A 27,369-nucleotide genomic window follows, 5' to 3' on the forward strand; every position below is an offset into this window, starting at 1 on the left:
ACGGCGGACCTTCAGAAATACACGTTGGTGGAATAAAACTACTCAGACTCCAAACCAAAGCTCACTAGTAAACAGTTGGTGTCACTTTCGGTCAATTATCACCACTCAGCATTGTCAGACGGCAAAGCTGGCGATATAATTTAATTCTTGACTTACTGGGAGTCGTTTGATTGCAAAATTTTCATGCTAGTGCAGTGTGATCGTGAGCGACAGGATTTTTTTTCAAGCACGGCAGGAGGTGACGACCACTCCTCTTTTTGCTACAACATACGCGCATTTGTTCGCAGAAAGGTCCATCAAAAATTGCAACATTACCGAAGCGCTAAAATTTTAACTGGTTCGGAAATTTCAGTGCCTGTACTAACTACTGGATGGAATGAAGTGGATATGAAATGGCTTCCAACATGGTAGAAATCGGCGATCTAAAGTATCAATCCCCTGTGGTCGATTGGAACCTCCGATAACAGGAGGTCCCGATACATTCTTTGACTATGGGACCTCCTTATGTATACTATGCACATGTATATCTGTATATCTAATATCTGTATTTACTAATATCTGTATCTGTATCATATCTGTATTTTTACTAATAAATAAATTAATGAAATTTTTTATTTAATATGCGTTGTAACAAAAGAGTTAAGGGCAGTTAAAGACATGCATTCACTTTTTTCAGACTGCCCGATTTTTCAGATGTTTTCGCAGCCCATAAGGAGTCCGAAAAATTGGACGTTGACTGTACAACTGACCAAGCAGATGCTTCAATGATCCATGGAGCGCACGTGTGGCCGAAGGAGGATGAGAACAGAAAGGATCGACGCACTGAGAAAATAACGAGAAAGGAAGCGTGCCGCTGCCTCTTTGAAGGAGCTTGAGCTCCTTAAGCCCTAGTGCGTCCCTCTTCACTGTGTCCATGTGAATTGTGTGCGCTAAATATTTTACTATGGATCAAACAACAAAGCGTTGGCTGACATCGAGATGCAGGTGTCCCTCATCCAAACCAAAATAAATTCTTTAAAGCAGTGAAACCCAACACTGAGATGTTGTGCATGGGCTGAGAGTGTGTATTTCAGGACAGGTGAGGTTGACTTCCCAGCTGCTGAGAGAGAATCTTAGTTATGACACAGTTCAGCCCTCATACTGATGAGCTTGCTATCAGTAGATAGAAATAGCTCATATTCGAAAACATTTACGTCTGTATGCATCTCCTTTTCATTCATATTTGAAAATGTTCGTCTCGATTCGGAATGGATTTTACCATTTTTTCCGCTGTGCATTTTACTATCACCTTCTTTCTGTTTTCTTTTTGAATAAAATAGCTATTTCTCCTTACTATTGAAACTGGATTAAATCATCTTTTTTTTTTCAACATGCTTACTAGAAAGCGACAGCATTGGGCAACATGGTGTCAGCCCGTCTTGATATGAAACAAAGTTCTGGCTCATTTAGGGAATTTTGCAAAGGGGCTCAGGGAAAACCTGAAAAACTCAGGGAATTTTGAAATGTCAACTTGGTAGACACCCTGATTGGACACTTTCATTCTTTGTTGTTGCTTTATTAGGTCCTTTGTTATTTGAGAGAGCTTGCCTATTGGTTGCCTTGGTGCCTTGCCTCTCACTTCACTTGCTGCCTCTGAAGCCTGCCTCGTTACGGTTTCATTCATTAGCTCTGTCATCATCATCATCTATCTGTTCTAAGGCTGCAAATCTGTTGGCAAGTACCAGCCTAAATTTGTCTGCTTTTACACTTGTTGCCTCTAAGTTGACCTGTTTCTTCTTGACTAATTTTAGTCTATCTCTGTTCAAATTGAGGTGAATCCTAGCCCTCGCTAACCTATGATCACTGCACTTTACCTGTCACTTCTACATCCTGCACTATGCTGGGATTGGCAGAAAGTGTGAAATCAATTTCATTCCTTGTTTTATCATTAGGGCTTTTCCAGGTCCACTTTCTGTTGCTACGCCTCCTGAAAAAGGTGTTCATTATTCTCAGCTTATTCCTTTCTGCAAATTCTACCAGCACCTATCCTCTAGCGTTTCTGGAATCGACGCCGTAGTTGCCAATTGCCTGTTCACCCGCCTGCTTTTCGCCACTTTTGCATTAAAGTCACCCATTACTACTGTATACCGAGTTTGCACTTTTCTCTTCGCTAATTCAACATCTTCATAAAACTGTTCTACTTCCTCATCATTGTGGCTGGATGTTGGAGCTTAGGCTTGTACTACCTTTAATCTATACTTGTTATTAAGTTTGGCTACAACTATGGCTACCCTCTCATTAAGGGTGTAAAATTCGTCAATGTTACCCGCTATGTCCTTATGGATTAAGAATCCTACTTCATATTGCTTCTTATCAGGGAGACCTCTATAGCAGAGGACATGGCCGTTATTCATCAATGTATAAGCCTCACCAGTCCTTATCTCACTAAGGCCGATGATATGCCAAACAATTTCTGATAGTTCCTCGAACAGTTCTGCTAAGCTAGCCTCACTCGACAGAGTTTGGCAGTTGAAGGTTGACAGGGTCAGTTTCCATTTGCGGCCTGTCCAGACCCAGAGATTCTTAGCGCCCTCTGCTGTGTTACAGGTCTGACCGCCGCCTTGGGCAGGTGCTCCGTAGCAGCTGGGGACTGAGGGCCGTGAATTAATTTTAGATATCATTGGGGAGGTTGTGGCTGAATACTGCACCAGGGAGGCCAATTCCTGTTCTGGTGAGGGAGTGTCTTTGTTCAAGCTTAGTAGGCCTTCCTTATTTGGTTGTACCTGGATTAGTATAGCCCTACTCGCTCTCGGCATTTATCGCCAATGTCAGGTGCCACTCCAAGCCTGCAGATGTAGTGCACTCGAGGATGTCATACGCAGATAAAAAAGAAAAGGGAGGAGATTTGAACTTCTGATTACCTCAACTGAGCATAAGACATAGCTCAGTAAGTTAATCCCGTAGGCAGCTAGGCTACCTTGTCGCCGAAAAGTGCGGCCCAGAGGGCACTACGTGCCTAAGAGATCCGCTGATTTGTCCGCCCTTTGCGGATTTTGCTGATCGTCATAGGTTGCACAATATAGCACAAGTTCTTCCTGGTCCTAACATCTTGTTTCCCGAATCTCACGCATGCATGCGGTCTTGAACGCACCTAGGTACGCGATATATTTTCGCTGAAATTGAACAGCACTTAACACTTGCGTGTAAAAATAAAACAGGAAATGTTTTGAGCGCTTGCCAAGAGGCCCCAGGCCGCATATCATTCGTTCATCGCGTCTGCATTTCTTTGGCATCCGAAAGCTAGCGCTCCCGGGCATCCAGAATGGCTAGTCCTGTCGCCGTATTTATTTATTTATTTATTTATTTAGCAATACTGTAGGCCTTGGCAGGCCCATTCAGGAGTGAGTTAAAGGGGTATTCACAGTTTTGATCACTATATACAGGACATTTGCACATCAATGTACTGTTTTCCAACACATCATTCTGGCCGAGTGAAAGAGCACATACAACTTCCGCGTTATGGCACAGGCTGAAAAAAAGATTCTAATTTGGTTACAAAGCTGGACTCACAATCGGTGTCAACAACATCCCGTGGCAAAGAATTCCATAACTCGATGCACGACGAAAAAAAAGAGAACTTAAATGAATTGCAACGGGTGACGTATCGTCTGATGTGCTTATCGTGATTTATTCGTGTAGTGTGGCGATGTGGTGGCTGCAGATACTGATCTTTGTTGATATTCACAGACCCATGATAAAGCATGAAAAGCAACTTCATGGTGGCAATGCAACACCGACTGGAAAGTTTGGGAATGCCTGCTTGCTTTCTAAGTGCACTGACGCTTTTGCACCGAGAATACTTCGAGTATATAACTCGTAATGCTCTATTTTGCACCCTTTCCAGCCTCTCTGCTAAGTGCTGTTGACTCCGTAGTTTTTCTGGGAACGCAGCAGCCCTAAACACTAGAAAGTTTGGAATTGTAGGCCTCCTTTAATCTACAGTGGCGCCTTGTTCATTCAGTCAGACATGGTTTGGACATTTCGCGCTTTTAAACAATTGGCGGCTGTGCTGCCGCCATGGTCGCAATACAGTTATCGGGATTACAAACGAAAATAAGCAGGAAAGAATAACTGGACATGTAGACGAAAGGAATGGACGCATATATGCTCTTTCTAACGTGCTGGAAATCTGTGTGTTAACCTTATAGCTAGGTGTTGCTACATGCTTTTCCTTCTTTGCGTGAATATTGTAAACAAAAACCTTCCTGTAGTATCAGTTCTTCCTGGTCCTAACATTTTGTTCTCCGAATCTCATGCATGCACGTGGTCTTGAACACATCTAGGTAGATGATATATTTTCGTTGAAATTAAACAGCACTTAACACTTGCATGTAAAAAAAAAGAGAAAAGTTTTCAGCGCTTATCGGGAGGCCCCGGCCCACGTATCATTCGTTCGTTGCATCTGCGTATCTCTTCAAAGTATCTTCAAAATTTTCTGAGGTCAGTTTTGAGAAAAATGTGCATGCGAATGTTAAAAAATGAATATTTGGATGATTTGAGCTTAGAGCGCAGTTCACTGCGCAGGAGTTTTAGCTCATCTTTACCAATTCCATCATTTGCGTGAGACAGACTCAAGACAGACTGATTGTGCTGAAAGATCTCGAATGTTCATTTCAAGGTTCCAAGAAGTCTAGAATGCAGACATCATTGGCCTTTCTAAAATTTAAGAATGCTTTTGCAATCATTCGGAGCACTGAGCGCTTCACGTGGCTTGTGAACAGAAGTTTTGTGATTCGATGTTCCATCTATAGTAGCTATTAAGTAGTAGTCTAGTCCACACATTTTGTCAGAAATTAAGATGAGATCAAGAATTGAACTGGCATTTTGAGTTTTGCATGTTGATGCTTCTACCACTTGTTTTAAATTAAGAGAAAATGCACTATCTAGAAACAGTTCAGAATGACAACAGGATGACACTTGCAGCATGCTGCAGTTGATTTTGGGTAGATTAAAATCCCCATGCAGGTTAATGAGTCCACGCTTGCAGTGTGCTAACACGGTCTTGCAACGATTGAAGTACAGAAAGCTTAGCATTTGGTGGCCTGTAAACTGCCTCAATTAGTATATTACGAGTACATAAATGAACAAGTATCTAAAGCGTTTCAACATTGTAGGTATGCGGTGTCAGTGTGCAGTTGATGCCTTTTTTTTTTTTGGTACAACTGCGACACCACCCTCTCTAGAATTATGGTCTTGACGGATTATTTCGTGCGAATTAGGTACAATCTCCTCGTCGAGAATTCCATCATGTAGCCAAGTTTTGGAAAGCACGGGGACACCCGGATCGCTATAAGTAGCCCTTCATGATTAGCTGTTTCGTTCGCAATACTTCTAGCATTAATAGTCATTACAGAGAAAGTGTTCAGTGCAAGGGGAGATGTCACCGCTCTCTCTGCAATGCCCCTTTGGGACACTTCAGCGCAAGCAGCTGGATAAGTTGCTCATCCGTGGAGCAATGGAACCATCGCTTTCCGGGCGTCATCTCATTCGAAAGGTTTCCCATTGATTTTAACTTTATCAAAGGAAAGAAAAACCGTATCGCCTTGGTCCCTGTTTTCTTTCTTACTTGTCCATAGCTTTTTTCATATGTCCTGAACTCGAGGTGAGAAGCCCTCCATGATACTGTAATTCATATTCTTGAATTGCTCCAATTCTTCATCATCTTCAGTTTCTTTTGCATACAAAAGTTTAAATATCACAGACTGGCATTTTTTATCTGCAGCTCTTCCTAGATGATGGATATGCTCTACAGGAACATTGGAAACCACCAGCTTGCCCTTCAGGATGTCATTAGAGACTTTCTTTTCTAATGACTCAAGAGTTTCATCACTGCATTCATTTATGCCATAAACAATTAAATTCTTCCTTCTGCTGTGTTTCTCTAAGTTGCCTATTTTTCACAAAAGATGTTCTACTTTTTTCTAGTAGCCTGTCAGCTTCTGTGGTGTAGTTTAGAACAGTAGATGGGAGGCCATCCAGTTTGCTAGTGATAGAATTTAGCTTATGTGCAGTTTCATTTCGGCGACTGTTATTTGTCTCCGAGTTTCTTCATATCTTCCATAATCATTTTAAACATCTCTGCGGTGCTTGGCCCGGCATTAGACTCAGCGTCACCACAAGGAGTGGTGATGCTCAGTGAACAGTGAATGAGACAATCGTTTCTCTCCTGCATAAGAAACAGAAAAGGGCGTTTCAGATGCATGCTCAGGATGCCTGCTTTGTGCCCACTGGCAAAGATCCGTGATGCTTCTTCTTTTATAGCATTGTTGCCAGGCAACGTTGCTGACGGTGGCGTTAAAAATATGTCAACGTCAATAGCTTTGGCGCAGTTAGTCTTGTCGAAGAGACGTTGAGCCAATGTATGTGTTGCTCCATCACTCTCACCGCAGAACCATTGCCACATGGTTCAGTTGACGTTGAAGTGCTTTTGATGAAAAGCATGGCTTGCACAAGAAACAGAAACACGTGTTTCAGATGCATGTTCACGATGCCTGTGCTGTGCCCATTGGCGAAGATCCGCAATGCTTCTTTTATAGCATTTTCGCAAGGCAATGTTGGGGATGGTGGTGCTGAAAATCTGTCAATATCAGTAGCTTTTAATTAGGAGGAAAACTAAGCAAATTTGCACCAAATTAAAAGGATTAGTAAGCAGATTAATAGGATGACTCAGTGAAATAAAAAAGATGACCAAGTGAAGTAGACTACCGTAAAATTCTGAGCAAGTGCATCCCCTATAGTGAAAGATAATTCAAGAAATCCAAGCGAAATTCAAGGGCTATCGGCCCCGGATCCAGTGGCCAGCGAGCTAGGCTTATACTGTCTCCTAACGATTGCAGGCTCGCCTGGCTTTTTCGTTCGCTTCTGTTGATGTTGATAAAATCAAATGTATTGCTCTTTAATCTCTACGTAATTGTGTACATGTGCTGATCAACATAGGCGCTTTATTATGAGCCGCATGTGGTTGTGTTGCAAGCGCCACCGATCTCCGATTCGATGGCTCAGCAAGCTAGGCATGCCGGCTCCTAATATAGTATGCGGGAATGGGAAACATAAACACATGACGGTAGTGCGCCGTGCGGTGGCGAAGAGGACATCGACTCTTGACAAATACCCGCGAGTGGGTATGTGCAAAAGGGCCCTCATCATCATCATCATCGACACTGATTCGTGAGCGTCGACAGTGCTGCCTGGAAAAATGTGGCGTGAGAGAGTGTGGCCCAGGGCATGAGCAATGCGCAAGGTTTGGGTTTCGAGGGAAAAGAGCTTCCTCGCTGGGCCCATAGGAGCTATCGCCGCCCGCGTCACTACGCCACACTCGAATCAACGCTGTCACCCGCTGAGAGGCTACCTCGTCCAGTTCTTCCGCTGGGCAACTGGTCCAGGAGGGGCTGGCGGTCCTGAACCTGGATGAACGAGCGTTCGGGTAAGCGGCCACAGGGCTATCCCTCCAGCTGGGGACGTGACCCGGTGGCTGCTGCTGTGGGCTCCGGAGTGCAAACCCTGCCGAAGGGAAACTGGGCATGTGGACGCTCTGGTATGTCGACTGTGGCGCAGGGCCACATGAGTCCCGCGAGGCGGTCCGCATGCTCTGAATGTCTTCACCCTGCTGCATATCTTCACCCTGCTGTCCGACCCTGCTGTCCGACCCTGCTGTCCGACCCTGCTGTCTGACCCTGCTGTCTGACCCTGCTGTCTGACCCTGCTGTCCGACCCTGCGGTCCAACCCCGCGGTCCGACCCGGCTGGCCGACATCGGTTCCACGAGGTCTCCAACATGGCAACCCGTGCTTCTGCCTGAACTGTAGGCCGAGTGCATTTTACGAATACATATATATATATATATATAGCTGCATCTTGTCTGGAAGGTATTTTGGGGAACTGTCACGTGTGTGCGCCGTTTTCAATGTGTTAAGTGCATCAATACAAGTCTCATGTGTGTTTGAGCTTCTGCTTGCTGCTTCTGCCTCTTTCTGGAGGGATCCTACACCCAATAATATCACGTCTATTGTTTAAACAAGAGAGCTGTGTGGACACGTTTGTTTTCACTTTATTTGCAAAGTCATTCAGAGCATGCATGCCGGTTTGCTGCTTGCTCATTTGTACCTTGTGTCCCGAATTGTCGTATGCAGCAAGTCGCACTCTGATGTGTCTTACGACGGATTGCATGCAAGATCGCACCATTCAACGTCCCGCTATCGACTTCCACGTGTGTCCCGGCCTTCAGCAGCTGCACGGATCAAGAATCTTCGGTGCTGTCGGAGCCAGTGTTGCGCTTGTGCCACCAGCCTGCAGTGGGAAGAGGATAAAAGGAGGTGCAGCGACACCTCCTTTTATCCTCTGTAGCTGTGGCTGTGGCAATAGGAACATGCACTGAACAACGCTCTTTGCATCTGCAAGTTAGTCATGTACGTATGTATCGTCGTTTGTAATTCCAAAATTGCTGCAGCCGCTGCCAAATATTGATGCTGAACTTGTGTTAACTTGTACTGCCAAGCTTGTGTCGTCTCATGTGGCATTACGGGTATGATCCGTGAACAATGCCTACAAATGCGGAGCTCGTCAAAAGAATTGATGATATGGAATCTAAGCTTGGAAACATAAACGAAAGACTTCTTGATGACATTTTCGGGAAATTCCTGCTGAGGCCGAACAATTCAGTCATAGACATTGTAGAACTTGAGAAAAGAATTGATAGTTAGGAAACTAGCATGGCATTTCTAAGCAAGCTCGTCAAAAAGCTTAGCGCCGAAAACAATGTACTAAAAGCCGAAAACAAAACGTTACAAGCATTATGAAAAAAAAAAAAGGGTGAGGTGTGCAGACAGGACACGAGACTGAACTTTTTTAAGCCTGTGCGATACTGAATGAATGTACAGAATAGCCACTACTCTTCTTTTGCTGTAGGTCCGTGTCCCTAGTTACCCACAGAACTGCTTAGCTTCACTAGTTTTTTCAGACCCCTCTTGCTTGCATAATTCTCAGGCGCTAGTTCAGTAATTGAGAAAGGAAAATCCTGGTGATTGTACAGCTTTTAGTATGGATATCGAAGACCTGTATTATTCCTTGCTGCACGACGGGTTGCTAAATTCCGTAAATGAGTGCATTAAATAACAAGTGCAAGAGTCGGCTTTTATTGACAGATGCGGTGTTTCCACTGGAGCTTTTTTAGAAATTCTTTCAATGTACTTGAAGTCGACGCTGATTGGGTGGAGAGATGGCGTTTTTCTGCAGAAATCAAGCATTTGTATTGGCTCAAAGGTTGCCCTATTCTTAGCAATGTTTACCTGAGTAAGGTTTACAGCTGCTTAGAGAAAGCCTTAGGTGATAGCGTTATCAAGATATTTCGTTACGTTGATGATTACCTGATTTTCTGCAATAGGGAAGAATTAGACTCGGCTGCTACCTCAGTAAGTGAGCAATTTAAACTTTATGGGGGAGGATTAAAGTTTACCAAGGAATTACCGCAGCGACGCGTAATTCAGTTTCTTGACATTTCCTTGATCTTCAAACAAAATCATGTTTGTTGGCAGTACTCCCCAAGGTATTCGAAGCCGTTGCTAAACTTTCAATCCAAGCATTCCATAGTAGTAAAAAACGGAATAGCCATGTCATGCCTTAAGTCTTCTCTCACCAGATCCTGCATGCACAAAATGAGTGCCAGTATTAATGCACAGGTCCGGTGCCTATTAGAAGCAGGTTGTCGTAGTGTAGCAGTGACCGGTTTTGAGGGGGACGGACATGATTACAGATAGCAGTAATAGCACAATAAGAGTAGTGGCTATTCCGTATATTCATTAAGTATTGCACAGGCTTAAAAAATTGCCAGTAGATACGATGTCAATGTTGCTTTCACTTCTCCCTATAAGCTAGATAAGATATGCGCTGCCGTGCAGAGGAAGAAGGAGCAGGTAAAAGGCAAAAAAAGAACAGATATTTGTCCAGTGAAGCACAATAAGAACAACAGTTTTCCTCACTGTCGTATGGGTGTGGTTTATAAATTCCCTTTAGCCATGGCCAGTTCTACGTAGGGTAAACGGGGCTGTCTATCAATCGGAGGCTGATGGAACATACAAGGTCGTTAACCGGTGGATCCCCTTCTAACCTTTCCCTACATTGCCAAGATTGTAACTGCACGCCAGAGTTAGATGAATGCGCGATATTGTACAGGCACAAGAATGAAGAAACAAGTCTTATGGTAGAGGAATGGCATATCTATAATAATGGAAGTGCGTGCGTGGGTCAGCCTTTGATTACATTACATAAGGAAGAGATTAAGTACCCGACTGACACGTGGTGATACTATTCCAGAGTTTGCGCAGATGAGTTTCGTGTCTTCTTTCCTTTTTTTTTTCGCTGCAGTGCACCCTTCAGTTGAGTGGTCAGCGTTCGTGTTGTCCACTTCTCTTGTCTTGTGTCCTGTCTGCACGCCTCACCTTTTTTTCATAATGAATCCTTATTAACTGGCTCAGCTTTCTGTCGTTCTAAGCTTTACAAGCAAACAACACTTGCAAAGAAAGTTTGCGAACCCAAGCAATACTCTCGACTAAATGTCGAGATTAAGGGCATTCCTTGCGCACAAGGAGAGGACTGTGCGATGCTCATACAAACTATTGGCGACAAAATTGGTCGCCCAGTAACGGCCACCGATCTCGACGTTGTTCATCACGTTCCTACTAAAAGAGAACATCAAAATATCATTGCTCGCTTCTGCTCGAGAATGAAGAAAGCTGAGTTTGTCGCGAAAGCACGGAAAGCTAGACTCTGCCTGAGTGGTATCGGCCTCACAACAGCAAAAGAGAACCCTGTCTTCGTTAACTAACACTTAACACTTGAAAATAAAGTTCTCCTTTCCAACGCTTTGGGTCTTAAAAAAAAAAGAGAAACTGGAGATTTCTGTTGACGGAAAACTGTCAAATCAAGGCTCGGCAAACAACCAAGAGCTGTGTCTTTTGCAATGCGGCTGAATCGGACCTATCAGTGATACTTGCACCTTTGCACCACGCCTGTCACCCTGGCAAGTCTCACAATTCCGTCCTATCTCGTAGCTTACCAGTTAAACAATCTTCCTTCAAATCATCAGCGATCTGTCTTGCATTTGAATGCGCACAGTCTGCACAAGCACTTCGTTGAACTCTCTGATCTCATTTCTTCATTCACCTTCCCATTTTCAGTCATCGAAGTATCTGAAACTTGGTTGAGCGACCACAATAAAGAACTTTTCTGTTTTCCTAGTTTTGTTCCTGAATACTCCAATTGTCCGTTCAGCAACCATGGCGGCGCAGTGCTGTATATCTATTCAGATATTACATGCAACCGAAGGAACGATCTTATGCTTAATGTAACTACTTGTGAAGACATTTGGATTTAACTTAGAAATGACTTCCTCAACATAGACATTAAAGACCTAATAATTGGTTGCATATATCATTCATCCTCGTCATCAGCAATAGATTTCTGTGCTGCTGTCCATAACGTCATGGAACTGCTAGCAACTGAAAACAAAAATGCATCGCCTCAGAATCCATGGATAACAGATAAGCTCCTAGCTTTAATGCGCAAGAAGGGTAATCTTTAAAAGAAAACCAAGTGACAACCATTTAACAAGAATTTAGCCATTCGGTACTAGAAGTTTTCTAACCAGCTTTCTGCCTCATTGAAAAAAACTAAAGCGTGGTACGAAAGAAAAATTTGGGAATGCGGTAAAAACATAAAAAAGAAATGGGGAATTGTTAACTCCTTCTTAAATAGGGCAAATAATCGCGAAACTACAACCGAAATTGCTTATCAGGGCAAGGTGTACAAGACCCCCAAAGAAATAGCTGATGCGTTAGCTGATTTCTTCTTTAGCAGCAATCTTCAGAGACCTGTGCATGACAATGTTGTGCCCCAGCGCCTGCCACAGTCTTTCTTTTTATTTCCGACTACAACTCAGGAAGTTATGAACATTAAAAAACAATATGAAAATAATTGCCGCTTGGCGTCGATAAATTACACCCTTCCCATATAAAATTAATTGCACCCTTAATAACTGATGTCCTTGCAGACTTAATCAACATCATGTTTAAATAGGGCCGTTTCCCACAGCAACTAAAACAAAGCAAGATCACCCCAATTTTTAAGAAAGGTGACTGCTCTTTAATTTTCATTTATCGCCCCATCTGTGTACGTATTAACTTTTTTTAGCAAGGTAATTGAAAAGCTTATAGAAAAATGTTTAACTAATTACCTTACAAAATTTGACATTCTCTCTCCATTCCAATACGCCTTTCGTTTGGGTTACTCGACCGAACTTGCTCTTGTTCTAACCGATCGACTAAAACTCACTACCGACGAAGGCAATTATACAGATTCAGTATTTCTAGATTTAAGCAAAGCGTTTGAGAAGATAAATCATAAAATCTTATTTTGTAAGCTTGAATCATTAGGAATTACCGGCCCAGCACTTTTGTTACTAGAAAATTACTTAACAGACAGAATGCAGGTACAGTAGTAACTATTTCAGGCGTTCATTCTAAAACCATGTTCACTAATGCTGGCGTGCCCCAGGGTTCCATATTGGGTCAGCGTAAATGATCTGCCTAACTGTCTGCTTCTTGGAAATGTATACTTTATGCAGATGACACTAATATCATTAGCTCCGATAAAAGTCTTAAAACCTTAGTATCTAAAGGCGATTTACGCAGCCTGCTGGAGGGGTGGCATACTAACCAACTACAGATAAACCCGTCGAAAACAAAATTTGTTGTATTCACTTCCCACCAACAAACACTTCACTCCATTCATCCTATTTTTCTGGGCGCAAGTCCTAGCCCTGCAAGTTTTTCATGTAATTATCCTGGCATAGAAGATTACAACGAAGGTGCCAAATAAAACAGCGGACGAAGGAAGGAGACACGAGACAACCACGTAGGTGCCTACGTGGTTGTCTCGTGTCTCTTTTCTTCGTCCGCTGTTTTATTTGGCAGCTTCGTTGTAATCATCTATAACCAACTCTCCCATCAGCACGTGCTCTTTGGCATAGAAGTAGACAGAAATCTTAAATTTATTGAACAAATAACCAAAGTAAAACAGAAGATTACCTATGGGATTAGGGTACTTCTACAAGCACGAAACATATTTAACCGTCAAATGTTACTATCACTATACTTTTCATCTATTCATTCCTGCATTAACTACTGTGTTACATGCTGGGGAAACACTTACATAACCCATTTAAACTCATTGCAAATTCTGCAGAATCCTGCAAATCCTACAGCATGGTTAGGGGCACTCATTCAGAATTTTACGGTGAGTGAATTAAGGGAGATGTGTACGTCATGTGTCTGTCTTTAATGCATCGGCACTTTGGCTTTCGCTTTCAAGTCATCTCAGGGATAACACAAGAGACCCTGTTAAGTTTGGTCATATTAAAGGGGCCTTGAAGGCTTGGTGAAATAACATAGTCTGCGGGTAGCATACGCTGCTGTGAGCAGCACCTCAGCCACATTTTGATGTCGCAAGCGGAGCACGAAGTCATCGTTCTCTCAAATGTTCTCTTTTCAAATAGAAGCCTGCTCCTCACTATCTTATGGACTCTGTATTTCGTAATAAAGCCGATCCTCATATGGAGCTGCTATTGGCAGCTGCGGTCGGCTATGCAGGATAGATATTGTGGCCGCCGTGTGGTGCCGCCAAGAGTCCACTGGCTAAGTGCACTGTGGCTCACTGAAGGCAGTCGCATTTGCCTTACGTTTCGTGCGTCATAAGCACCAAAAGTGGAAGTCGTGGTGTCTATGTTAACATGCAAAATCAAATATAAATTGTGCGCCATGGCGAAATTCAGAAGGCTGAGCGTTCTGGGCACGCCCCACTTCGCAGTGCAAGGTATTGAAAAATGGACGAGAGCACAGCGGAAGCCATGTTTGATTGCCACTAACTCTGCTTCTGCTTAACGTATTGAAGTACTTCTTGCAGCTAAGTATTTGTGAAATAGCCTATTTTCACTTGAAGTGCCTTTCTCCACTGTGATAAAAAGTGGTTCAGGGCCCCCTTAAGTGAAAAATGCTGGCTATCTGGACATGCTGTGGCTGTCGGATGTTAAACAGAGATGTAACAAGTTTGGTAATTGATTTCTTTTGTACCATCAGAATACATTAAACAAGATTCCTGGCAAGCTGGTGTTGCATCTTGTTCTTTCTTGCATAATATATAAACAAAGTGTCAAGAGTTTGTGTGCACTGTGCCTTTCTTAAAAGCCCCAATGGACATTTTCCTTTGCTTTAAACTTGCTTTACCATCTCATCATCCTGCTCAGTTGATTTTTAGTTTTGTGGAGTGGATTGAAATGTTGCATCGTGCCCATGAGTTTTTGCAATCTTGTACAGCTGTTGTGTTTCATTTCTGTGTAGTTCTATGTTAAGCCGAGTGCTTTGTGTGTGCAGGCTAACCAAGCCATTCCCAGGACCGGATGACCCAGGTGCGCATTCTTCCAATCCCCGCTGGACCCATGGTGTGTCAGAGGCAAAGAAGGCACTTGCCCTAGACCCCTGTGAGCGTGTCGCCGTGCTGCCTGTGACTGATGGCTCAGGTCTGCACTCTTCATTAAACTTCTAATACAGCTCATTTTCTTTGAACCCTGTAATGGCCCAAAGTATCATATATGCTATGCTGAGTTGCCTCACAATGCTGATTGAAGAGCGGGAAATTTAATGTGAAGCCCATAGTTGGACTGTCGATATGCCGGTGGATAGTCGAGCACAGTTATTACATATTAATGCAGTAATTAAGTTATAACTGAAACATTCCTTTGTTTTTATTGCCTTGGCATTTTTAGGTACTTTGTGCACTTTCCAAAGGCTATTATCTATTACTTGGTTGATGGGTGGGCAAGCGGGTGGGAGGGCCACAAATGCACTGGGTATGTGCTGCTTTCAATGGACACCTTTCACGCCAATGCTTTGGTGAGCTGTGCCATGAATGCACTGAGTATGTGCCACTCTTGAATAACCTCTCGTCAAATTTTGTGTCTGAGTATGTGCCACTTAGTGTACGACAAGTGAGAGGGCAAGCCGCCTTTTTTGTTTTCACTGTCCTGCCCTCTGCCGCACACCGCTGTAAACGTTTTGGAAGGGTGCTGGGGCTTTCGCCGGTTGATTTGAATACCTCGCCCGTGTTCAGTGTGGGTGGGTTGTGCGTTTCATTGTCCGAGATTAATTAATAATGGCGTCTCCGAGACAGCATGTTGTTCCTGGAAGCCATGTAGCATTCGACTACTGGGTGAGCAGGCTTGAGTGTGCTGTTGTGCTAACAGTACGGCCGATAATCGCATGCCGAGTTCCGTCTGCCGGTGGGCCTGCCTTGGAGTTTGTCGTCGCTGATGTCTGCTCTTGCACCTTGATTTTTGTGTTCATTTTACACATTCATTAGACATTTCGCATATTCAGGAAGTGTTCGAGCGCAGCCTTCCACGTGCATGTCGGGTTGGCCAAAGCAGTGCATTTGTTTACATCGACATCTACAGTCAGTCATTGTTAACTTTGGATATTGTGGAAATGGGCCATCGCTGATATGAAAGATTGTAAAAATGGAGCAAAACATACACATCTGTGCATATGAGCCGCGCTTTTCCCCCCTGAGACGAGTGAATATGAGCGGTTGAGCCACTTAAACAATGGTAACTGTGACCCAGACACATATATAAGGCTGTTATAAGTGGTTCTCGTAGCAAATCGTTTATAACAGCCCATAAGTATTAGAGGAAACTGTGCTTGGCATAAACACTCATTTATAACACTCAAGAACGTGGATGCCGTTGCTGACACCATTGGTAACCGAGCGAGTTTATACTACTGCACTGAATGTACTGTCTCTTGTTTCCCGTTTGACATAAAGGTGAGCAGCGCTTCTTTGTAATTAAGGAATGTGTCAGCATAACATCACATACAAACCTACCCGTCTACATAGCGAATGTGACCGGCAGCCTTTGGGAACGGTGACATACGTACAACTGTTGGCACAGTGCTGTGTCGTCACTTGCCGCTTGTTGTGTGTGCGCCGTGTGAAGTGAAGAGTAACTATAAGAGCAATTGCGTGCGTCCTAACTGTTTATCTTTAAAGGGCCCCTCACCAGGTCTGGCCATTTTGAGCTGACAAGCGCAGAGGATACAATGCACGATAATGATCGGGTCTGCAAAGTACAGTAGAACCCCGCTGTTATGTTCCTCACTGCTGCGTTTTCTCAACTGCTATGTCGTTTTCATCCGGTCCCGGCATAGCTTCCATAGGATCCAGTGATAAGGAACCCCGCTGTTACGTAGTAGCTGTGAAAACGTTCCCGCATGATACGTCGCAACTTAGCACCCCGAACCCGCCTGGACTAAGGCAGCGCGCGCCAACCGCCATTTTGGCTTTTGACGAGTTTTGGCCGGGCTTGGCTATAGAACTGGCTGCAAGAAGCCGCACACCAGTTCGAGAGTGGCCATTCGTGAAAAAATGCTCTCGCTATCATCACTGTGATTACGGTCACCGCACGGTTTTTGGACAGGCCGACTCACGGAGGAAGGAAACTCGGGAGAGGCCCTGACGTCACTCTTTGTGAAGGTGGAAGGTGGCGTTGCTCATGGCATGCTCCGCCTGTCGAGCCAGCTCTCCTCTCTTGTTTGCATTTCTCGCAAAACCACGCCACGCCGCGCGCAATCGGGCTGCTCGGACGCGCGCGCTTCGTAGAAATACTAAACAATCATTAACATGATTACGCCAAAGAGGGCAAAATTTCCCGCGCATATTCCTTCGTTCGTTGCCATTGCCGTGGCGCGGTGAGGACGAGGAGCACGAGCCGCATGATGCCGGGGAGTTGCCAAATCCTAGCTTTGGAGAAGCCGTCGCGGCTCTGGAGTTCCTCCGCAGGTACGTCGCACCTCACAGCGACGCTGACAGCAATGCGGCCTTCCAGGCTATAGAGAAATGTGTGGTGATTTCTAGCGAGCGAAAGAAACAGCGAGCCACCATTCCAGACTTTTTTAAGTCCTAAGCGCACTCTGTGGAAATAAATTGTCTATAGTGGAAGCTGCACTTTTTTTATTCGTTATCGGAGCTTTCCTCACTGTTGCGTTTTCCCGGCTGTTACGTTTTTTTCCCCGGTCCGGTGAAAAACGTATGAACGGGGTTCCACTGTATTACATTGCTAAGCGCCGCAGAAAGGTCTGAAATTTAAAATCTAATGCTGTTTTCCCTTCTCGCGTCCGCCACACTCCAAGCGGAGGGATGACATACACGCGCTAGTATGCCTATGAACACCTGTTCGTGCTGTGATGTCACTTCTGGTGACACGTGACTTCGAGAATTATTCAAGGCAATAGCTGGTATTTGTGTAATCTGTCGGTTCAGTAGACAAATTATTGTTTAGAGAAATAATAAAACACACAAACCAAAAGTCTGCTTGTTTTTGTTTTACTTGCACCGCACCAAGAGAGATGTACTTCTGCTTCGTCTGCTTGTTCCTACGTCATGCAGTTGCGCGTGCAGATGCCGAAACTGTCATTTTCTGCCGTGTTCCAGTGCGGGTTCATGTTTTGTGATCTGTGATCCACTTGTGTCTGCCTCAGTATTCGTGTAGCACTGACTTGTAACGCTAGTCAGGTGTCCATGTGCACAGCGCACAAAATCGTGCGCTGCGCAAAACGAGACGATCACAACATATCGTGCACAACGCCGTCAGCGTAAGTGCGCCGCGCCACAAAAAAGCGAGGAGAAAAAAAACAAAAATGAAGGCGGGGCCCGTGACACATGCATCACGCGATCCTCGAGGTCTGGTATGGGAGAATGCAGGGAAGGAATTTCACTTGCGGAGGCTGGACGGGGCAAGTGGAGAGAGTCTGACTTGGCAGTGGAGCTTGCCTCCTGAAGTCATGGGCTTGCGGCACTAAAAAATTTCTATCTTGGCGATTAATCAGCCGATTAAAAAAATTTTTGTGGTAGAACGTTCCCTAAAGGAGACGTAACAACTTACAGTGTATAAACAAATATGCTATGGGGCCTCGTGAGGGGCCTTTAAGTTCAGGTCCCCCGGTAGCGGGTGCATGAACTTGAAGGGGCCGGGCCTATCCCGCCTTCACTGAACAGGATCAACATTGGCTCAAACTTCATGTGCACGGCTTGAGAGGACTGAAGATTGTGCATTTCAATTTCGAAAATATGTCAGCTCATTTTGAGCGTGATTAATTATATATTGGCACGCGCTAGTTACGCTAGCTGTCGAGGAAGAAGAAGTGTGCATGGTAGCTGCTGCGAAAACGAACTGTAAACGGCCGTTCGCTTAGAACTGACTGACTGGCTTTTCCTCTCGTGACAATATACAAGCGAAGGCGCTGTGGCTTTCGTGCTGTCCGTTTGGCGGCCGATTGTGTTGGATTCGGTTAAGCGATCATGATCGGCATGCTAATTTTGTTGGTGCCATTGACGAAAAAGCCTGTCACGCTACGACAGCTCACGCCCATCTGTTGTGTCGTCGTCTGTCCATTATAATAAAATGGTCTCACCGACGCACTGCTGAATAGTTGGCCGATGGTTGGTGACGGCATCTTGTCGATCTCGTATCGACCCAGTGTTGCTGCGCCATGAGCACGTGAAGTCAGGCACGCGCTGCTATGACCAGCAAGAGAGGGCTGACGTTGCAAGACTTTGTCAGCAACGTGATGTTTTTGAAGTGTCGCCCAAGTGCAATGCTTTATTGATAAATTTGCTACCCATCAACACAAGGCAGTTCACGGTACAATCCGGATGAAGTCCTGGGGGCCCTGGCCACTTTCTCTTTTAAAGTGGTCTTATGTTACGTCTTACGCTACGCACGTTTACGTCTTATGCTACGTCTTATGTTACATATTACGCTACGCATGTTTTTGGCACCATGCTGACATACCTAGAGCTATATACTGTATTTACTTGAATCTAGGCTGGCCCGAATTCTAAGCCAACCTCTGAAAGTCAGAAGCCAGAAAAAGAAAAGAGAAGCTTACCTTGAATGTAGGCAGAAGTAGATAACGAGGACAGCATTCACAGAATGAAAACAGCATTTATTGAATAATGAACATGTCGAGCTCATTCTACAATGCTAGCCGCGTTGCTTTCTTATCACTGTCATCTTTAAACAGTGCACAATCTTCATACAGTAAATGCGAGCCTCCTTGAAGCACACACAATAAGCATATCCCGTTGCCTCCTCCAATGATTCACATTGTTCTCATCGATGCCGAAGTCCCGCCCGGCTTGAGTGTTTGACGATGCCTCTGCAGCTACCGTAACTTTCTGTCTGAAAGCGACACAATAGCGGCATCGCCTGTTTGGGGCCATTATGATTATGCCGCGCCGCACGCTGATGCCATAGTATAAAAAACCAGCTACAATACGATACAGGTAAAAATGGGGACGTCGTTTATGTACTTCAGTTGGCTACTGGCAAGGCTAGTAGCGGCTGCCATACTGCCTTTTCTAGATGATGCTAGCTGTGCCCCATATTTATTACTTTTGAATAAAAACTGGTGCATTTATTAAAAACCTTCAATTTAAGCTGACCATAGAGTTTGGTATATTGACAGATGTACTACTTTATCTTTATTGGGTGACCACTTCTCACTGCCTACCAAATGTTATCGCACAGTGCTGGATGCGCCTGCATGTAAAATAAATTTCTAGAATGTTATCGATGGTTCCATCCGCTGTCTTTCACCGCAACTTGTGTAATCTGATTGCATGTATGCACGACGCGAAAAGTGTAGAACTTTGTGGAAGACACGTGGGTCCGAGCGGTTATTCTGGAATATTCGACGACTAATCTATAAAAGACGACGCGCTTGACCCGCTGATCAGCTTTTCGCCGATCGCTGAGTATGTTCGCCGCTATCGTTGTTCTTTGAGTATAGCCTGCTTCTGAGGGCACAGGTTCGCCCAATAAAAGTCACTGCCGGTACTTGCGCATTTCGACGAAGACGCCGATTTGGAAATCCACACTGACGCCAGTAGCCTAGGCCTCGGTGCCGTCCTACTCCACAAGAAAGACTGACATGAACGGGTGATATGCTAGCCGGTCGCTGTCAAAAGCGGAAGGCAATTGTTCTACGACTGAAAAGGAATGCCTCGCCATCATTTGGGCTACAGCAAAATTCCGCCTTACCTATATGGCAGGCCATTCAAAGTCGTCAGTGACCATCACGCATTGTGTTGGCTTGCTAACTTAAAGGACCCTTCAGGATGGCTGGCGAGGTGGAGCCTCAGACTGCAAGAATATGACGTCACGGTAATCTACAAGTCCGGACGAAAACACTCGGACGCCGACTGCCTATCAAGCGCCCCCATTGATCCCCCGCCGGAAGACGACGAGGATGACGACGCCTTCCTTGGCATTTTAAGCGCGGAAGACTTCGCTGAACAGCAGCAAGTAGAAACGGAGTTGAAAAACCTCGTCGAGTATTTGGAAGGGCACACCAACGTCCCTATGGGCATTTAAGCGAGAATTGTCTTCGTTCTCGCTTCAAAACAACCTACTCGTAGAGAACTTCTCAACAGTCCGCGCCAGCTACCTTCTTGTTCTTTCAGCGCTGCGTCCAGAAGTACTGTACGCCCTACATGACGGTCCAACCGCTAGGCACCTCGGATTCTCCCGAACGCTGTCAAGGATACAGGAAAGGTATTACTGGCCGCGTCTGACCGCCGACGTCGCCCGGTATGTCAAGACATGCCGAGACTGTCGGCGATGCAAGACACCACCGACAAGGCCAGCAGGATTACTACAGCCGATCAAACCTCCTTGTCGACCATTTCAGCAGATCGGGATGGATTTGTTGGGACCGTTTCCGGTGTCAACATCCGGAAATAAGTGGATCGTCGTGGCGACAGACTATCCCACCCGCTTCGCTGAAAATAAAGTTCTACTGAAAGGCAGCGCAGCCGAAGTGGCAAAATTTTTCGTCGAGAACATTCTGCTGCGACATGGTACCCCAGAAGTCCTCATCACTGACTGAGGAACAGCGTTTACAGCAGAGCTCACCCAAGCCATTCTGCAGTACAGCCATACAAGCCACAGGAGGACAAATGCCTACCATCTGCAGACGAATGTTCTCACGGAGCGCCTGAACAAGACCCTCGCCGACATGCTAGCAATGTACGTCCACGCCGAGCACAAGACATGGGATGCGGTCCTGCCATACGTAACCTTTGCTTACAACACGGTGGTGCAAGAAACGACACAGATCACGCCTTTTAAGCTGGTTTACAGCAGGAACCCGACGACGCTCGACGCCATGCTGCCGCACGTCACCGACGAAGAGAATCTGGACATCGCGACCTATCTCCAGCGCGCCGAAGAAGCCTGACAGCTCGCCCGCCTGCGGATCAAGAACCAGCAGTGTACCGACAGCCGACACTACAACCTCCAACGACGCTTCGTCGAGTACCAGCCCGATGACCGTGTTTGGGTTTGGACCCCTATACGCCGATGAGGACTGAGCGAGAACCTTTTGCGTCGGTATTTCGGACCGTACAAGATCATATGACGTATTGGCGCACTGGACTATGAGGTCGTGCCAGATGGCATTTCCCTATCACAGCGGCGCCGCTCATGACCTGAAATAATCCACGTTGTGTGACTCAAGCCCTACTACCAGCGTTAATGAACTTTGGGACTTCGCGTAACTGACCTTTGGACTTTGTTTCTTTTCGTTGTTTTGTTAATTTTGTTTAAGTGGCCTGTTATGTTTCGCTCTCTTATATTTGTAGCATCTGGATGATGCTTTTCAAGAGGGGGGTAATGACCTGTGTACTTCTTTATCTTTATTGGGTGACCACTCCTCACCGCCTAACAAATGTTATCGCACAGCGCAGGACGCGCCTGCATGTAAAAGAAGTTTTTGGAATGTTATCAATGGTTCCATCTGCTGTCTTTCACCGCAACTTGTGTAATCTGATTGCATGTATGTGCGAGGCGAATAGTGTATAACTTTGTGGAAGACACGCGGGTCCCAGCAGTTATTCTGGAACATTCGACGACTGATCTATAAAAGCCGACGCGCTTGACCCGCTGATCAGATTTTCGCCGATCGCCGAGTGTGTTCGCCGCTATCGTTGTTTTTTGAGTATAGCCTGCTTTTGAGGGCACAGGTTCGCCCGATAAAAGTTAATTTTGTCTTTCACAGTATTGCTACTATGTTCTTCACTGTCACCATCACGTGACATTATGATTATTTGAAAAAAAAAAAAGGGAACTATTGGCCTAGATTCGGATAAATACAGTCTATACGTAACAGCGGAGTTCCAAGAAGGTACACGGCATAAGGGTTTGTTGCAGTTTGCGTCCGTGCACTTTTTTTTTCTGTCCTTTTTTTCAGGGGGCTTCTTCTCAATATCTGGCTGCACTGTATCCCGACTAGTCTGCTAAGGCAGGGCCGATGCGCTGTCACGTCGTGAAAGAAGCGGATTCTCAGCCTCTGCAGGCACCGCTGTGCTTTTCGTGTCGAAGGCCACGCGTGGACTTGGCAGTGCCACTAGATGGCGCAGCGTGTCTAGAAAGAAGCACGAGTGTGGAGCCAGGTTGCCGCATGTGTTTCTCAGCGTTTCCACGCACAGAGATGAGTCATTGTGAGATAAATTCCGATACTTTTTTCCACAAATGTACTCTCTATAGCCAGACAGTTCGTTTAGATTTTCGTCGACCTGAAACTGTGTTGAGGCATGAAATCCCGCTACAGTGAAATTAAAGAATTGCACTAAAAAATTTGTTGTTGCGGATATTCGTGGTAGAGATATTAAATACAAATGTCACACATGAGCCGCCGACGCAAGAAACTAGGTTCAATGCCCTTAAATGGGTTAGTTTTGCCTGTTTGCACTTCTTGGCAAGCAACGCGACTCTTGCATTCTGACAGAGAGCATTGCCTTGCGCACCAATGCAGCGCCTGATCGAAGGCGTCCGTGACCTGTGGTGCGGTTGGTGGTGCGGGCTCATGTTGTTCCTTGGTCACTTCCTCGCGCACCTCCGAGCAAGAGTTGGCTCCTTGGAAAGCACGTGCACATTTCCTGCAGGGCTGCCCTTGCGGCTGTCACTCCATCGGATGGACTTGCCCCGAGTGGGATTTTCGTTGTCTGAATCTAAAGTGTCAGTTGCCTGCGCGGTGAACCTGGCATGGCAAAAGCAATTGTAAATTACGGCACTCCTTGTTCTGCACCATGACAAAGCAATCATTTAGAGCCCCATAAACAGGTCCACTTTTGTTTTGCAGACTATCAGAGTCTTCAAAGGCCGTCTTTAGATAAGGCACTCATGCTAGGGTCATTTGATGTGTTGAATAACCCCTTAGTCGAGGGGCTGAATGATTCCAGTACAGTTGGCGGGAGAAAGTCTTCAGCTCGGCATCCATGATGAGGGCAGAACAATTGTCTAAATGTAGACAAACATTTCAGCCTTGCACATGGCGTAGTCGAAGGCCTGGACCAACTCGCCAAAATATAGCTTGGGCCATCTATGCTCGACTGTTAGTCAGGTACTTCACAGGAAGGCTTTGATTTCCCTTGAAGCAGCCTGGCTTGCCATTGTTGTTCCATGCAATGCAGCTTCCAGGCATCAAAAGTGGCCGCTTGTTTGTGCACACAAACACCATTATGCGTTCTTAAGGTCGGAACACTGTTATTGAAATAATCATTTCTTTCACCAGCATTAATGAAACTTTGCAGTCTTAAGGTTATCGTTCTGATTTCAAATATGTCATTATTTTTGCTGTTCGCCAATAAGTTCATGCAATAATTAACATTTTACGTCCATTGTTTAAGGCCACAATGGAAAATAAATGACACAATAAAAAATTATTTGTACAGAATGAAGGATAGCACTTTCTTTATCTGACCATTAATAAATATTTTACAGCCCATTGAATACAAACCCACAAAATACGGCAACCATGTGGCTGAACGTGTAGCAAAATAAATAATTTCTGAAGTGAAAACAAAAAAAATTGTTTGCTATACTTCATATTGTATACATCAGGCTACATTCTGAAAAAAAATTTCAGTTCTATCTGTTCTTGGGGTTGAGATATTGAGGCCTGAATATTACATAGGGCCCAAAATTTGTTTGAAAAAAAAGTGCAAAAAAAACCAGCAATAAATATGAGGGAACATGGCATCCAGAACAAATATTTTTGATACTCGCTCTAGACACATTAAACTTTTAGGACACAATCTTGTGTGCTGCTTACAAATATGCAATTAGATTTTTGCCAAAGTCAATAAAAAATGGTTACAATTTTTCTTGTGTTAGGAATTTGGCATGGGATTTGCTAAAAATGTACTGCAACACGATTGCTAAAAGTAAGTAGGTTGTAAGTAACCATCCTGAATGTTCAGACTGCAAGTTAGCATTTGGATGTTTGTGTCTGTACTTCTGCAAAAGTTGGGAACTTGTTCCAGCTTCTTGTTCTTGTTGTGTATTCTTGTTCATCATTTCTACAGGATTTCAAAATATTTCAGTGTCCTAAGACACTATATCATAGTTTTTGTGTACCCTGACTCGCTGGCGTTCAGGAAAAAGAAAGAGCGATGACTAGATTTGAATGAGTCCTTTTTGGATTGGTACTATGGATTCTTAAATGGTGAGGCCGACCGATTTTCCAGACCTCGCGGGGACTGAAAAATAGTCAGGAAAATCAAGCAGTCAGAAAAATGAAATTTATAAGGCTGAGAGTAGCTTAAAAAAATCCCTAATAATGTAGGGATCCATGCATGGTGACATTGACCAAAGAATAAGTATTTTTGCCTAAACTTGGGAGAGAAAATTCGCAGGCTGCCTAAGGCGATACACGTGTGTTTAACTACTCAAAACTATTGTGCATAAATGATTACCTTCATGTGATTGCTCATGGACTTGTGTGTCTGTGCAATAACTGAAGTTTTCCTGCAACAGAATTATTTGCAAGACTCTCCACTTGCATCAGTTGTTCCTTCTGTAGACATTCTTCCTCAGTATTCGAACCAAGCGAATATTTGACAACTTCAAATAGTGAGCTCTCGAATAGAATATGATTCAAATAGCAAGAACAGTTTGATTCATATTCAAAATTTCTAATATTGGCACATCCCTACTTTCCAGCTGTTGGTCACTCCATCTGAGCCCTTCTTTTAATTCTGTGAATTCTGGTGGTTTTGTGCCTGTTTGAGCTCCTTTCTTTTGCATTTTTCTGGCGTTTCTTAAAGTACACTTTTCAGGTGTTTAAAGTGCATTTTAACAAGTTCATATTATCAGGTTAATGGGTCGTAGATGCTGAGGTTTCCCCCAACAGATTTCTTGAATCTGATCACAGCTCAGGTACTAGTTGCTTGTGCTTGGCTTTGACTCAGTGATTGTGAAGGAGATGATGCCATTACTCACAATACTTCTTTTGTGTTTTCAGCTGCAAGCAACACCACTGACGAAGAGGATGAACAGGTGGGCTCGCGTTCATGTTGTCTGTCTTAAACATTTCCACTTAGGGTGCTGAACCAAACCAGAATCGAACTAAAAATTGAAGCTGAACCGTTATTTTCTACTGAACTGGAACCACAGGGTGTTTAGCAGCCAGGAGAACTTGAGAAAGTTAGGGAAATTAGTTTCAACATGAACAAAGTTGGGGAAAATCACTTGAATAAACTGCCCATGTGGCAAACTCATGCTGGTTGGTTTTCCCACAACACTTTTAAGCTTTTCACAGCACCCCAAGTGAGTTTTTCTGCACATTAATTCAATGCTCAATTGCCATTCGAAAGGAATTTATTTGTAAATTACATGCATCATTGGCTCGGCAGCGTTATAACTCTCGGAGCTTGCCATGCCACAATATACAAGCATTTTGTGTGTTGTAGGCAAGCATATTGATAGCACCAGGCATAGACGTGATGTGGGTAAATGCGAACAACGAACTGGGCAGTTTTTGTTGGTTGGGCTGCATTATTAGCTTATAGAAACATGCTGTTATTACATGCAGCCACACTTTATTTATGTCGAAAATCCAGTGGGTTCTGGGTTCCACATGAAACACGACAACATGCGTAGAGACTATTGGGGGCGAGGATTTATGGAGTTGCCATCTATCGGAAGCGCCTCCCTTGCATAGTATGAGGGATCACGCGGCGCGCTCCTCATAGATTTGGCTTACGGCGCTCAATAAGAACACCACACGGCAGCCCTCCTGGACATTTCTGTAAGTAATCTCAAGACGAGGGAAATTTCTAACTGTCGTAATAATAAGCTTGGGCAAACTGAAAATACAGAATCGTTTACAGATGCTGTCTCTTTACCGAATAGGTACAATGAACAGCGCTGGGCGCGGTCGTCACAATGGAGTTTCCCGAATCGGCTTCTCGTGTGAAAGGCAGGCAAATGCTGAGAGAAAACTATGTGAAGTATGTTCTTATAGTAGTTGGCTGTCTGCATAACCAGATGGAACATAAAAGAATGAAGCCTTAATGCAGTGATTGCACATGTTTGCAGCAACCGACTGCGTGTCTGCATGCATGTCCGCGCATAATGTTTCGCTTCCGCTGCGTGTGCATTTTTGCACCATGCTGCAAGTTTTAGGCTGTAGAATTTGAGCATTTGACAGTACACAAGCAACCATTGTTGTGTGGACGCTATCAGAGCTGTTAAAAAATAATTTCGTTGTAGAGACTTCGACGCCTACGCTGACTGTAATGTGCCGTTGCGACGATTCAATTTTATTTTTCTAAATTCTTGGACATTTCAATATTATTTCTCAAGTTGTGTCGCACTGTATGTTTATCGGTGTTCTCAAACCAAACTGTCATGACAGCGGGGCAGCGGGCACGAGCAAGCGTCTCAATGCATGTTTTCTGTTACTCATCGAACATAGCAGACCTGGTGCTGTAGCAGAAATCCTCCCGTCTGTGCTTGCTACATACCCGAGTTGTAGCTGATGGCTGTTGGTCAGTTGTAAGTTTTTCCAGCCAAGCTTCATGCAGCTCCTTGCCCTGCGGCTACGTGCAAATAAGGCTGACATCGGGCTCTGTTGCGTATGTCCGGCACTGCGGCATCGAACAGTAGCCTACAATGCTTCACGCCTCCAAAGGCATCCACTACCTATTAGACTACTTTCAAATGTTGTGAAGCAGACACCCAAGGCGGCAAAGCTTCACCACCTAATCAGAACCGTGGGGCAGGCGGGACTTTAAAGTTTCGGTTTCAGCTTGCTTCGGCGCTTCCGAAGCAGCTGACGCGGCTGCTGTGTCCACGTGATCGCTCATGTCACGTCGCGCTGACGATGGTGCCAGCTTTTCCAGTGGGGGAGCTTGCCCCCAATAGGTCAAAAAGCACACAGCT

The 27,369-nt window shown here is 44.8% G+C and overlaps 1 protein-coding gene across 1 annotated transcript in view; it reads left to right on the forward strand.

Moving 5' to 3' along the window:
• The window catches only part of LOC135918083 (DNA mismatch repair protein Msh6-like), a 564,077-nt gene that overhangs the window by 63,756 nt on the left and 472,952 nt on the right, over nucleotides 1-27,369 (forward strand). Inside the window, exons 3-4 of the mRNA XM_065451744.2 lie at nucleotides 14,459-14,604; nucleotides 25,448-25,482. Of these exons, the coding sequence (XP_065307816.2) occupies nucleotides 14,459-14,604; nucleotides 25,448-25,482 (181 nt within the window). The remainder of the gene's footprint in view (nucleotides 1-14,458; nucleotides 14,605-25,447; nucleotides 25,483-27,369) is intronic.

Source organism: Dermacentor albipictus, chromosome 3 (assembly GCF_038994185.2).
Source record: "Dermacentor albipictus isolate Rhodes 1998 colony chromosome 3, USDA_Dalb.pri_finalv2, whole genome shotgun sequence".
Taxonomy (NCBI): domain Eukaryota; kingdom Metazoa; phylum Arthropoda; class Arachnida; order Ixodida; family Ixodidae; genus Dermacentor; species Dermacentor albipictus.